At 43.2% G+C, this 15,306-nt stretch overlaps 1 protein-coding gene across 1 annotated transcript in view; it reads left to right on the forward strand.

Annotated features, from left to right (window-relative positions):
• Positions 1-15,161, forward strand: part of LOC121874055 — a 28,725-nt gene extending 13,564 nt beyond the window's left edge. The window contains exons 5-7 of the mRNA XM_042377925.1: positions 12,178-12,305; positions 13,024-13,192; positions 13,308-15,161. Of these exons, the coding sequence (XP_042233859.1) occupies positions 12,178-12,305; positions 13,024-13,192; positions 13,308-13,963 (953 nt within the window). The 3' untranslated portion in view covers positions 13,964-15,161. The remainder of the gene's footprint in view (positions 1-12,177; positions 12,306-13,023; positions 13,193-13,307) is intronic.
• The last annotated feature ends 145 nt before the right edge of the window (positions 15,162-15,306 follow it).

Below are 15,306 nucleotides of genomic sequence, written 5' to 3' on the forward strand. Positions count from 1 at the left end.
TGTGTATCTTTTCATCTCCCCCACCTCTCCTTTCATCTCCTCGACTCCTCCCTCATCTCCTCTGTATGTCTCTCTTTATCTCCCATATATATATATATATATATGCTGATAACCACAAGGAAAAAGAAAACACGAAGTTCCCGAGTATCTCCTCGTCTCTATATTTCTCCCTATCTCCCTCACTGGTAATTAAGACTAACGGTATGATGGAGGGGCATCATATGTTTCACTCCATTATCAATTGTGTGTGTGAGAGAGAGAGAGAGAGATTCTCCAATTACCGATGCGGTTTTCATTACCTAAGGGGAAAAAAATTTTGCTCTCTCTTTCTCTCTTTCTCTCTCTGTCTCTCTCTTTCTCTTTGGGTCCTGATAATGAAAAGAGTGAAGGAAGAAAGGAGGAGGAGGAGGACGAAGACATGATCAGATTATTCTATTCGTTTATATAACAGAATGAGATATACCCAAGTTAAGGTCTCCCAGTATATACAGAAGATATACGACTCAGTATATACGACCTAGCATATACGACTCACTATATACGACCTAGGATATACGACTCAGTATATACGACCCAATATAGACGACTCAGTATATACGACCTGGATATACGACTCAGTATATACGACCCAATATAGACGACTCAGTATATACAACCGAATATACCGTAGACTACTCAGTATATACAACCGAATATACAGTAGACGACTCAGTATATACAACCCGGATATACGACTGAGGATATACAACCAGGATATACGACTCAATATAGACGACTCAGATAAACGACTCGGTATATACGACCTAATATAGACGACTCAGTATATAATGACTGGATATACGACTCATAGTATATACGACCCAATATAGACGACTCCAGTATACGACCTAGGATATACGATCAGTATATACGACCCAATATAGACGACTCAGTATATACGACCTGATATACGACTCAGCATATACGACCCAATATAGAATGACCCAGTATATAATGACCTGATATACGACTCAGTATATAATGACCCAATATAGACGATTCAGTATATGCGACCTGATATACGACTCAGTATATACGACCTAATATAGACGACTCAGTATATAATGACCTGATATAATGCCCACTCCAGTATATACGACCCAATATAGACGACTCAGTATATACGACCTGGATATACGACTCAGTATATACGACCCAATATAGACGACGATTCAGTATATGCGACCTGATATACGACTCAGTATATACGACCCAATATAGACGACTCAGTATATACGACCTGATATACGACTCAGTATATACGACCCAATATAGACGACCCAGTATATTCGACCTGATACGACTCAGCATATATGACCCAATATAGACGACTCCAGTATATGCGACCTGGATATACGACTCAGTATATACGACCCAATATAGACGACTCAGTATATACGACCTGATATACGACTCAGTATATACGACCCAATATAGACGACTCAGTATATTCGACCTGATATACGACTCAGTATATACGACCCAATATAGACGACTCAGTATATACGACCTGGATATACGACTCAGTATATACGACTCAATATAGACGACTCAGTATATACGACCTGGATATACGACTCAGTATATACGACCTAGCATATACGACTCACTATATACGACCTAGGATATACGACTCAGTATATACGACCCAATATAGACGACTCAGTATATACGACCTGGATATACGACTCAGTATATACGACCCAATATAGACGACTCAGTATATACAACCGAATATACCGTAGACTACTCAGTATATACAACCGAATATACAGTAGACGACTCAGTATATACAACCCGGATATACGACTGAGGATATACAACCAGGATATACGACTCAATATAGACGACTCAGATAAACGACTCGGTATTAATTAGGGCTGAGAGGAGAGAAAGGAGAACGTAGATTTGTAGGGGAGGAAGATAGATTTTGCAGGAGTAAGGTAGAATTTGGAGGAGGAGTAACAGTAGATTTGAGAGTGATGGTAGATTTTGGAGACGATACTGAATTACATTCTGTTGATGCTCTAACCACTTAAGTCGTAAAAGAGAGAGAGAGAGAGAGAGAGAGAGAGAGAGAGGATTCCTGATAATGGTGGAAGTAATGGGAATGGAAGAAATCAGTTTCTCCCTTAGTTAATGGATATCAGGAACGTTTATTCCCTTAGGCTGTTGAATGGGACTCCTTTGTTAATGGTTCACTAGAGGATACACGTCCAGGGAGGGAGGGAAGGAGGGAGAGTGAAAGGTTGGAGAGACAGGGGAGTGAAAGAGGTGGGAGAGAAGAAGTGAGAGAAGGAATAGAAGGTTGCAGGAGAGAGAGAGAGAGAGAGAGAGAGAGAGAGAGAGAGAGAGAGAGAGAGAGAGAGAGAGAGAGAGAGAGAGAGAGAGAGCAGTGAAAATGGGGAGGAGAATGGAGGGAGGAGAGAGGGAGGGAAGGAAGGAATGGTGGAAGGGAGAGAGAGAGAGAGAGAGGGAGATAAAGAGAGATAAAATTTGGAGGTGGGGAGGAAAAGGATGAGGGGGGGAGGAAGAATGGGTGGAGAGGAAGGAGGGAGGGGGGCGGGTATAGTTTGAGATGAGGAAAGGAAGGGGAAAAAGAGAAGGGGAAGAGGAAGGGAGGAAGAAGGGAGGGCAGAAGGGAGGGAGGGAAAGCTTAAAAGAGGGTGGAAGAGAAGAGACGTGGGGTAAGGAGGGGGAAGAGAGTGGGAAAAATAAGAAGGAATTCAAGGACAAGACAAGGGAGAAAAGAAAGGTGAAAAGAGACAGGTGAGAAAAGAAAGCGAGAGAAAAGAAATCAATATGACAGGAAGAGAAAGAGAAGAGAAAAACGGTGAAGTGAAAGGACAAATAGGTAGAATTAGAAAATGGAGAGAGAGAGAGAGAGAGAGAGAGAGAGAGAGAGAGAGAGAGAGAGAGAGAGTAATAACAACAACGTTCTACCTCACCAAGTAATCAAGTAATGCGGTCACGATGATTCCCACTGTGGTGTTGTGAAGCTTTATTATACTGCCGGAGCATTATAACTGGCGCTGGAGTATTATACCTGGTGCTGCCTGGCGCTGGATTATTACACCTGTTGCTGGAGTGTTACACCTGGTGCTGCCTGGCGCTGGATTATTACACCTGGTGCTGCCTGGCGCTGGATTATTACACCTGGTGCTGCCTGGCGCTGGATTATTACACCTGGTGCTGGATTATTATACCTGGTGCTGCCTGGTGCTGGATTATTACACCTGGTGACGGAGTATTATACCTGGTGATGCTGCGTGAAGTATCATCACTCACAAAGACTCTCTATTGTATTAGTGTTCACCTGTGTTCCAGTTAATCACTCCCCACTCCACTATACCTGCAAGGATTATAAGTATACACAAGTTGAGAGATAGTTATTACCTTATAGTGTAGTGATGATGTGAGGTAATACGGGAAGTATGTGTAAATGGTCGTAATAAATTTGTTTATTAGTTAGTATGGTGGAAGCGATGTTTAACCCTTTAAGGATGATGTTTTAACTCTTTGAGGACGATGGTTTAACTCTTTGAGGACGATGGTTTAACTCTTTGAGGATGATAGTTTAACCCTTTAAAGGAAAATGTTTGACTCTTTAAAGCAACGGTGGTATAACCCTTTAAGGTGAAGGTTTAACACTTTGAGGACGATTATTTTTTTTTCTTTTCGCCTTTAAAGGAATAAACTATATTACGTACTATAGACGGCGACTCACAACGGTATGACGTGAGAGTTGGCGCACCTCAAGGTTTAGCACTGAGTCCCTTACTGTTTATTTCCATGACAGGTGTATTAAGTAAGAAAATTAGAGACTGGTGGTTATGGAAGCTACAGGTTATGAATAATATTCTCCTATAACACCAAAAAAGGAAGAAAAACTACAAAAGAGGAGCAATATGTTGGCAGGAGAGTTTTGAGGAATCACAATGTTGACTTAAATATACAGGGAAGACAGCAGAGTTTGTGGTGTGTAGCAAGATGGTAGCGGGTGAGATCGCGATTTTGGATAAGAGAAATGAGATGCTGAGGGAGATGGTAAGATATAAGAGATGAACTCAGCGTTGGGGGGGCTGAGGAAAGTAATTAAGAAGAGGAAGTAAGGAATAGGCTGAGGGATGGATGGACGAAATTGAGGGAGGTTAACTGAATAATGAGTAACGGAAGGATAGAAAGTAAATTAAAGATGAATGTACATAAAATGATGATTAAATGGGTGTTGATGTTTGGAATGGACACGTACAACAATAACAACAAAGAGAAGAAGAAGAATTTAAAATAAGTCAATCAAGAAGACCAGTGATGAGTATATAATCACAAAGGGGTGTGTGTGTGTGTGTGTGTGTGCGTGTGTGTGTGTGTGTGTGTGTGTGTGTGTGAGAGAGAGAGAGAGAGAGAGGTAAGAGTGAAAGGATTTGGTAATGTTGAGTGATACGAAGAGGAAGAAGGAGGCGGAGTTGATCAAACGAGCCTGGAATGAGCTGATCAAAGGAGATGGGATCAGGAGGTAAGGCTGATGGGAAGGTGGAGGGACGTGGTTGAAAGATAAGCACAAAAACATTAGACTGAGAAGGTAGGAGATTGAAGACTGAGGAACGTGTGGAGGAGACTGAAGACTGAGGAACGTGTGGAGGAAACTGGAGACTGAGGAACGTGGAGGAGACTGAACACTGAGGAACGTGTGGAGGAGATTGAAGACTGAGGAACGTGGAGGAGACTGACGACTGAGGAACGTGTGGAGGAAACTGGAGACTGAGGAACGTGTGGAGGAGACTGAAGACTGAGGAACGTGTGGAGGAAACTGGAGACTGAGGAACGTGGAGGAGACTGAACACTGAGGAACGTGGAGGAGACTGAATACTAAGGAACGTGGAGGAGACTGAAGACCGAGGAACGTGGAGGAGACTAAGACTGAGGAACGTGTGGAGGAGACTGAAGACCGAGGAACGTGAGGAGACTGAAGACTGAGGAACGTGTGGAGGAGACTGAAGACTGAGGAACGTGTGGAGGAAACTGGTGACTGAGGAACGTGTGGAGGAGACTGAACACTGAGGAACGTGTGGAGGAGACTGAATTACTAGGAACGTGGAGGAGACTGAAGACCGAGGAACGTGAGATTGAAGACTGAGGAACGTGGAGGAGACTGAAGACTGAGGAACATGTGGAGGAGACTGAAGACTGAGGAACGTGTGGAGGAGACTGAACACTAAGGAACGTGTGGAGGAGACTGAAGACTGAGGAACGTGTGGAGGAGACTGAAGACTGAGGAAAGTGGAGGAGACTGAAGACTGAAAGGGTAGGAGACTGAATACTGAGAGGGAAGGAGATTGAAGACTGAGGAACGTGTGGAGGAGACTGATGGCTGAGGAACGTGTGAGAGACGTGTCCAAGAAGTTGATCTTTGACCTTAGAGAATAACACTCGGCAACAAATAAAAAAATATCCGTAACATGGTTCAGAACGGTTTCCTTACGGTAATTTTGAGGTGCTGATTTCAAGTTTGGCAATACAAATTCTCTGGCACGAACAGTTTATTTGTTATATAAAAATAAAATCTTACAAATACAAAACTGACAAATAATATTTTTCCTGTTATTTTTTCCCACGACATCACTAAAATTCAATAACGAATCAAAACAATCATAAGACGACACAAAAAGTATTCATTAGCCACTGTATGGGCAGTTGTTATTTTATTTCATCCTCTTTATGTGTTGTATTGTCCTCCGAGTGTAAACACCACCAATAGTCCCCCATCATGGCAGGATCCCATCTACCCTGACACCTTTCCTCCATACGTCTTATGTCCTGTTGAAATCGCTCTCCCTGTTCATCACTAACCGCCCCCAGATTCTTAGGAAAAAAGTTCAAGTGCGAGTGTAGGAGGTGGACTTTCAGGGACATTCTGCACCCTAAGTTTTTGTAATTTTTTAAGAGTTCCTCTACAAGTTGGCAATAGGTTTTTTTCCTTCTTGTTCCAAGAAACACCTTGACTACAGATGTGAAGCATTTCCATGCAGCTGCTCATTTTCATTCAGTTTGTTTTCAAAGTCGTCATCACGAAGCAACTTTCTTATCTGTGGGTCAACAAAGATACCCTCTTTGACTTTAGCATGACTGAGCTGTGGGAACTTTCCCCTCAGGTACACGAACCCATCACCTTGTTTATCCACAGCCTTCACAAAATTCTTCATTAGTCCCAGCTTGATGTGTAAAGGAGGTAGAAGTACATCGGTTGGGTCTACCAAGGGAGTATATTTAACGTTGCTTTATCCTGGAACAAACTCTTCTCTCTTAGGTCAGTCTTTTGTGTTGTAGTGTTTTTCTGTTGCTCTGCTGTTCCATAAACACATAAAACAGCAATATTTCGCTAACCCTCCTTGAAGGCCCAGTAGAAGGGCTGTAACCTTCAAATCGCCGCAGATCTGCCATCTATACTCCTTGTATTTAATAGCGGTCAGTATTTTCTCCATACTATCATACGTTTCCTTCAAACCTACAGAATGCTCTACTGGAACTGAGGGCTTCTGGTTCCCATTATGCAACAATACTGCTTTCAAACTAAACTTGGGGGAATGTATGAAAAGTCGCCATTCCTCTAGGTCAAGTTTTTCTCCCAACTCTGACATCAGTCCATCTACATCAGTACAGAGGGAATCCTGCATACTGTTCAATGAAGATAATGTAATATTGCTTTGCCTAAAAACAGAAATTCTTGTCTTTTTCGCTAGCAAGTTCCATTTCTGTAGTCTTGATGCTAAAAGTCCCGCCTGCTGTTGTGACAGACGGGGATCACGTACAAGATGATTAAGTTCACTTTGTTCTCTAAGATGTGGTTCATTGGAAGTCTGGTCAACGAAAGGAGGATCATGGGATGATTCTGGGATTTCTTCCTCAATTTCCTCATCCAAAGTTGAGAGCTCTTCCAAATTAGCCGATGGTGTAGGTATAGGGAGGCCTTCACCTTGCATTTAATATATCCCCACCAACACAAGTACGTATTATATTCCTACACTACATATACCCTGTACACATATATCATAAAAATGTTACGTTACTGACTTTTTTATTGCAATATTTGACATCAGCCCAAAATTAATAAAGTGCAGCATATTTGATCCATGTTACCGAACCCTGGTCAACTAGTGTAATTAAAGGAAGCAAATGTCTGATGATTATATAGAAAAGTATGATCCACTAAAGTAATCCTTTGATAGATTATTTTACCCATTATGACAAGTCTTCTTTAAACTCATCAATAATTATATAACTAAGCGTAAAATCTCGTGACAGATTATAAGTATTCAGTAAATTATTCGTAAATTATTCTCTCAGTTTGTTTTTCTTGTAGATAATTCCTAATAATCTGACCCTTAGACGATGCTATAATACGTGACAATAAATAACGAGAGTGATATAATTCCGTGTTACTCTCCGGTGTAAATTATGGTTTGGTAACAAGACACGTGACAAATAGTGGAGGTTATAGTGTCAGAAGTAGTATATACTGTAGGTGTTAAGATATAGTGATACATGTGTAGTGTGATGATACGTATAATGATTTCCATGGTGTGATACAGGTGATATGATGATAAGTTCTGTACTAATTGTGTAATGACCTCTCACCACCCTTCATTTACACCATACTCAATACCGCACTATACTCTGTCATTATTACGTGCCACCATACATACACCATAACCATTAGTGACGCTATGGCCCACACTAAACCACACATCATAACAAACACACCATAACCCTATATACCACTTCACAACACCACACACAGTATAACCACACCATACACACACTATCACCACATCATAACTACCTCTCAACACCACACACTGTCACTACACCATAACCAACTCCTCACACCACACACTATCACGGTCACCACACCATAACCGCCTCCACACACACTATCACGGTCACCACACCATAACCACCTCCTCACACCACACACTATCACGGTCACCACACCATAACCACCTCCTCACACCACACACTATCACGGTCACCACACCATAACCACCTCCTCACACCACACACTATCACGGTCACCACACCATAATGACCTTACACCACATACTATCACCAAACCATAACCGTTTCCAACACCACATAACACCATACAATACCTAGACACCATCACTCCTACATATCAGAGCGCCACAAACAACAAACGCTACTAAACAAACACCATTATAACCACTACAGCACAAACACCACATTACAAACACCACATAATCACCTCCCACAACCACACATACACACCTTAGATACAAAGCCTCATCACAACACAAACACTAACACACTAACACCACCACTAATACACAAACACCGCCACCACACAACCACCATTAACACACAAACACCATCATCATACAACCACCACCACTACCACACAACCACCACCACTACCACACAACCACCACCACTACCACAAAACCACTACCACACAACCACCACCACTCCCACACAACAACCATTACCCACATAACCACAACCACTGGAGCACAACCACCACCACTACCCACACAACCATCACCACTACCACCCTAATACCATTACCACACAACCATCACCACTTCCACACAACCTACCACTACCACACAACCACCACTACCACACAACCACCACCACTCCCCACACAACCATTACCACATAACCACCACCACTACCACATAGCCACCACCACTTCCACACTAGCCACCACCACTACACACAACCACCATTACCACACAACCACCACCACCACCACACAACCATCACCCTACCCACACAACCACCATTACCACACAACCACCACCACTCACCTGACCATCACCTGCACACAACCACCCATTGCCACACAACACCACTACTACACAAAAGCCATTACACACAACCACCACCACCACCACCACCACACAACCACTACTACCACACAACCTACCACTTCCACTCAACCACCACAACCACACAACCACCACCACTTCCACACAACCACCACTACCACAGCCACCACCATTGCCACACAACCACCACCACTACCCACAACCACCAGTGCTACACAAAAAACATTACCACACAACCACCACCACTTCCACACAACCACCATTACCACACAACCACCACTACATAAAAACCATTACCACACAGCCACCACCACTTCCACAAAACCACCACCACTACCACACAACCACCACCACTTCCACACAACCACCACTACCAGTCTCTGTCATTCAGGCAGTTAATTTACCAACATGACTTTGGTGTTTAAATCGGAGAGGCGGTGTTTGAGTTAGTGGCTGCTGTTGACAGTCTGGGGCAGAGGAAACACAGTCCTGGACACAATCTATCCAGACATAACTCACCCTTGGATACAATCTGTCGGACATAACTCACCGTTGGATACAATCTTTGCGGACACAATTTATCAAGATGTAACTACTCTTGCACGTAATCTATCTTGACATAACCCACTCCTGGACACAATCTATTTGGATATAACATCCTCCTGGACATAATCTCTCTGGACACAAATCCCTAAACAAGGAATCTCTCTGGAGGAAATTATTACGGACAAAATTCCCCCCTCGAACAAAATTTTCCCTTGTACACAAAAAAAAATCCCCTTGGACAAAATTACATGGACAAAAAAAGAGGTGGATGTATATATTGTAGAGAGAGAGAGAGAGAGAGAGAGAGAGAGAGAGCAATATCAACATAGTGCGTCTCCACACCTCGACATGACACGAAAACTCACCCTGGCTTTAAGGATCGACCTCACTTGACGATTAATTGCTATTTCCCGAGCAGTAACCAGTCAGCTACGGCACCACTTAACCAAACTCTTCCATTTCGATGTTTTGACTCTTAACAGCAACTCTCTCGTGATGTGATTGGTTCAGCTCTTTGATAGTTGTTGTGTCATGTCTTTGGTGATTTGTGATTAGAATGTCCGTTCCGTGTCAGGTTAAATTTGGTGTGTTTGGTTAGGTTGGGTTAAGTTTGGTTAAGTTAGGCTAAGATTTGTTTGGTTAGGTTTGGCTTGGTTAGGTTAAGTTAGGTTAGGTTAGGTTTAGTTAAGGTAACTTTGCTGTGTTGGTTCTTTACCCGAGTGAAGTATAATCGACCTCTCTATCGTTCGTTCCCAACTTTTTCTTCTCCTATAATTAATCTTCTGATGAGAAAATGTTTGGGTAGCCATTCTCATTAACTTCATCCCTTGCCCTTGAACAACGATGTACAGACATAATAAAGGATATTCTGGCGTTCCTGTTGGATCATCGTCACCAAAAGGTCCAACCACATTACCTCAGGAGCTGACGGGTAGTGTGCCACCGAGAACTAGCAAGGAAGTTTAAGAATGAACACACACACAAAATAAAGATTGGAGGACATTCCTGTATATGAGGCTGATAAGGTTGTAATTATTTATTGAGAAATGGAAAGACTGCAGTGAGGCATTCTGGGGTTAAGTGAAATAATACGGACAGGTTACAAATAGCGAGGAGATGGAAGATAACAGAAGGTATAGTTATAAGGAAATGTACAGAAAGATTAAATAAATGAACCAGAAAAAAAAGAAAGAAATAGATTGGGATGATTAAAAGCAACGACAATAAGAAAGATGGTCAGAATACTTAGAAGAACTATACAATGATAAGGATAAAGTTGAGGTAAGAAATGAATATAAAATAAAGATCGAAATGCCAATTCTGGAAACAAAAATTGAGGCAGCTGTTAAAATGAAAATAGATAAAGCTTGTGGAGTTGATCAGAAATTTTCAAATAAATGGACAAGAAAGAGTTTAAATGTTTGACTAAAATGTGTAAGTCTATATACTTCAAATGAGACCTACCCAGTGATTTAGAGTGCACCTAGTTTAGAACAATTAGTTTAATCAGTCATCCATACAAGGTTTGACAATTTTGAGTGAAAGGGTTTTAGAGGTTCAAATAAATTGATTTATCTTCCATCAATCACCACAGTAGCCGCCAACAACCACAACAACCACCACCAACCACCACCAACCACCAACAAACACGACAAACACAATACACAACCACCAATCACCACAACAACCATCAATCACCACAGTAGCCACCAATAACCACAACAACCACCACCAACCACACCAACCACCAACAAACACGACAAACACAACACACAACCATCAATCACCACAGCAGCTACCAACACCCCAACAACCACCAATAACCACAATAGCCACCAACAACCACAATAGTCACCAAAAACTATATCAAACATTAACAACCACAACAACCACCAACAGTCACACCGACCACTAACAACAACACCAACCACCAACAATAACAACAAACATAATAACCACAAAAATCACAACAATCATCAATAACCACCAGCAGCCACAGCAAGCACAACAGTCACCAACAACCAAAACAGCCACCAACAATCACAAAAATCATACTAACAACCACAGCAGCCACCAATAACCATGACAGCCACCAACAACCACAAAACCCACCAAAAACCAACCACAGCAGCCACCATTAACCACAACAGCCATCAACACTCACAACAACCACACCAACAACCACATTAGGCACCAAGCACCAACCACAACCTAAAATAACCATCAATAGGTTATTATGACCATCAAAGCGCGGAGGCTCTTGGCCAATCAAGCTGGCAGAAGCGTGGTTGTTAGAGCGAGGACACCGTAATGAACGAGCACAATAACCGAGACAATATCAAACAAGAGGGAGGGAGGGTAGGGAGGGAGGGAGGAGAGAGGGGAAGGAAGGAGGGAGGGAGGGTAGGAAAGGGGGAGATAGTGAAGAAGGGAAGTGGTGGATAAATTGGTAACGCTCTGAAGTTGTGAATCTACAAGACGTGTGTTCGATCCCCGGCCAGGTCAGAGACGGTAAAGGTATTATTGTGTCGGGTCTTCTATCACGTTGCTTTTACTATCATACCCTGACCACCTGTGTATGTGTGTGTGTGTGTGTGTGTGTGTGTGTTAGTATCATGCTCTATAAACTAAGCCTTATTATAATACTCCATCTCACGTTATCATGTAGTCAGAAGTCGTCTTAGCATCATCAAATAAATTCCATTATCATCAGAACCTCCTCTGAGTGTTATCTTCCTGTCAGAACCAGAGACCCGGGTGCTGGGCGGTCCTGACCTCTACATCAATTCGGGCTCCACCATCAACCTCACCTGTGTCGTCAACCACAGTCCAGAGCCGCCACCCTACATCTTCTGGTACCACGAGAGTGAGGTGAGTCACAGAGTCAGCTGCAACACCTGTCATTCTGGGTAGAGGAGAGGAGTCATTTGTAAAGAGGTCAGAGATTACCTGGGAGAGGTGAGAGTCAGCAACAGTCACCGTGAGAGAGGTGAGAGTCAGCAACAGTCACCGTGAGAGAGGTGAGAGTCAGCAACAGTCACCGTGAGGAGGTGAGTCATCGAATTTTGAGAAAGTCAGTGTGAGTCACGTGAGAGTTTTTAAGTCTCACAAAGGCTCAATTATGTTACAGTAACTTTTTAAGTGTTATTGTTCATTAGTTTTGTTGTGTCGTAAATGTTGGAGTTTGACCTACCTTGACCTAAGAAGACGAGCTTTGACCTTTCTTGACCTACTTTAACTTACCATGACCTCCTATGACTCTTTAGACCTAGTTTGACCTATTTTAACATTCCATGACCTTCTTAGACCTACTTTGACCTACACTAACCTCCCATGACTTTCTTAGACCTAGTTTGACCTACCTCAACCTTCAATGACCTTCTTAAGACCAACTTTGACCTACCTTAACTTTCAATGACTTTCTTAAGACCTAATTTCGCTTACCTCAACCTCCACTGACCTTCTGAGACCTAGTTTAATCTACTTCAAACTCCCATGACCTTGTTAGACCTATTTTGACCTACCTTAACCTTCACCGATCTTCATAGACCTTCAGTGGCCTAACTTAGCCTTATCTCCCTGCCCCCAGCTGCTATCATATGACTCTCCCCGGGGCGGCATCACGGTGGTCACAGAACACGGGCCCACCTCCTCCTCCAGGCTCCTCATACAGCGAGCTACCGTCACTGATGCCGGAAGATACACCTGTAGACCAGCCAACGCCGACCCTCACCACATTATGGTTCATATTATACCTAGTAAGTTACTACTTGTGTATCACTATTATTTACGTGTTATACCGAGTGGTTGAAGTGTCACGGTTGCATGTGCCACAACATTCTGTCAGTAACACTCTTCTTTATCTCCGGCCAGACGAGCACCCGGCAGCCATCCACCACAAGAACGGTACCTCCGTGGGCGTTACCTTACACAACCACGCCCACACCTGCCCCTCCCTCGCCCTCCCGCTCCTCCTCGCCCTCCTCTTCCTCTTCACTCCTAACTATTTACCTTCCAACCCCTCATCCTCCGAGAAGGCTGGGAGGAATGAGGCGTCCAGCCAACACACCAACACTCATGGACCAACAAACAATCACGGCCAGGCCCAAGGACAGGACGACCACCTCGGCCACGCCCCTGGCAGGAACTACACCCCAGTAGTATCCTATAACAAGGAAAACACCTCAGCGGTATCCTACGCTAACGATCACACTGTAGAGGTATCCTATGCTAAGGACCAGATACTTGAAGTATCCTGCACAAAGGACCACACCCTAGAGGTATCCTATGCTAAGGACCAGAACCCTGAAGTATCCTGCACAAAGGACCACACCCAAGAGGTAACCTCCATTAAGGACCAGAACCCTGAAGTATCCTGCACAAAGGACCACACCCTAGAGGTAACCTCCATTAAGGACCAGATCCCTGAAGTATCCTGCGTTAAAGACCACACCCCAGATGTATCCAACACTGAGAGGAAGGGGCAGAAGGTCCTACGGTACCTGGTCCTAGAAGCTGAGAGGAAATGAACAGGTGTGGGTGAACCATATAACGTATTCATGTAAGACTTTAATGTGCCTTCCATTTTCCTAAACTTGTAATAGAGACAACATCCCCAACTGTCTTCAATAAAGTTGTGGATGAGCTCAAATGTGTATGATATAGAGATACTGTGCTTATTTTTCTTTTTATTAAGGTGTAAACATAAGTCGATTTTGTTAGACCTGAACCAAGTTTAAAACCTCGAATATAGAAAGTGTTTTTTTAATGTAATCTGCCCACAATCACCTCCCCAATTCTCCCCTCCCCAATTCTCCCCTCCCCCAATTCTCCCCTCCCCCTACTGTTATTATCTGTGTCAACCTTCCCCCGCCACTACTCTCCAGGCGACAGGGAAAAATAATACACTTGCCATAAAAGAACGCCAGTGTAGGCAGCAGGTGAGCGAACATTTTATTGCTGTCGCTTCCATAAACGTGTCATTGTTAGAAACGGAAGAAAAACTCCAGGCGCCGTCTAGCCTACTGCTCGTGCTGGCGATGTTTTGTGGTCAAGGATATATATAGACAGACTATATTTTATACACGAGGGAAGGACAGTGGCGAATACTGTATATATATATTGTGGGAGGTGATGAACAGACGCTGACCTATGTCTCATGTTCACCTCCTTCTTCCTGAGCTGGGTCACTTGATGATGAACCTATGACCTATGTTGTTGACCCGACAGGTAATGGTGCACCTGTTTTCTGTGTTGGTGACCCGATAGGTAATTGTGCACCTGTGATCTATATTGGTGACTCGACAGATAATGGTGCACCTGTGACCAGTACTGGTAACCCGACAGGTAATGGTGCATCTGTGTTTTATATTGATGACCCGACAGATAATGGTGCACCTGTGACCTCTGTTAGTGACCCGAGAGGCAAAGGAAAACCCTACCGTGACCTGTGTTAGTGACCTGGATGATAGGTATCGCTAAACCCCACACAAAGAATGAAAATTTAACCGGAGACCAGGTCATGTTTGTACCTGTGTGAGACCTGTAAGACCCCTCTCTCTAGGTCATGTAAGTACCTGTCCGAGACCTGTAAGACCCCTCTCTCCAGGTCATGTAAGTACCTGTGCGAGACCTGTAAGACCCCTCTCTCCAGGTCACCACTATAGTCTCAGACACACAAATTGTAATGTTGTTGTTCGTATATAATAAACATGGATGTGACTGAAACCATTTTTGTTTATTTATTCCAAATCTTTTCTTAAGGTATTTATATAATCTAAGTTTACCTGTGTGTGTATATATATGTAATGAGACTGACAGGTAAAGTTCCAGGTAGGATAATTAACAATGTGGATGTATAATAAGCAAACAT

This window comes from Homarus americanus, unplaced genomic scaffold (genome assembly GCF_018991925.1).
Source record: "Homarus americanus isolate GMGI-L3 unplaced genomic scaffold, GMGI_Hamer_2.0 scaffold18692, whole genome shotgun sequence".
NCBI lineage: Eukaryota > Metazoa > Arthropoda > Malacostraca > Decapoda > Nephropidae > Homarus > Homarus americanus.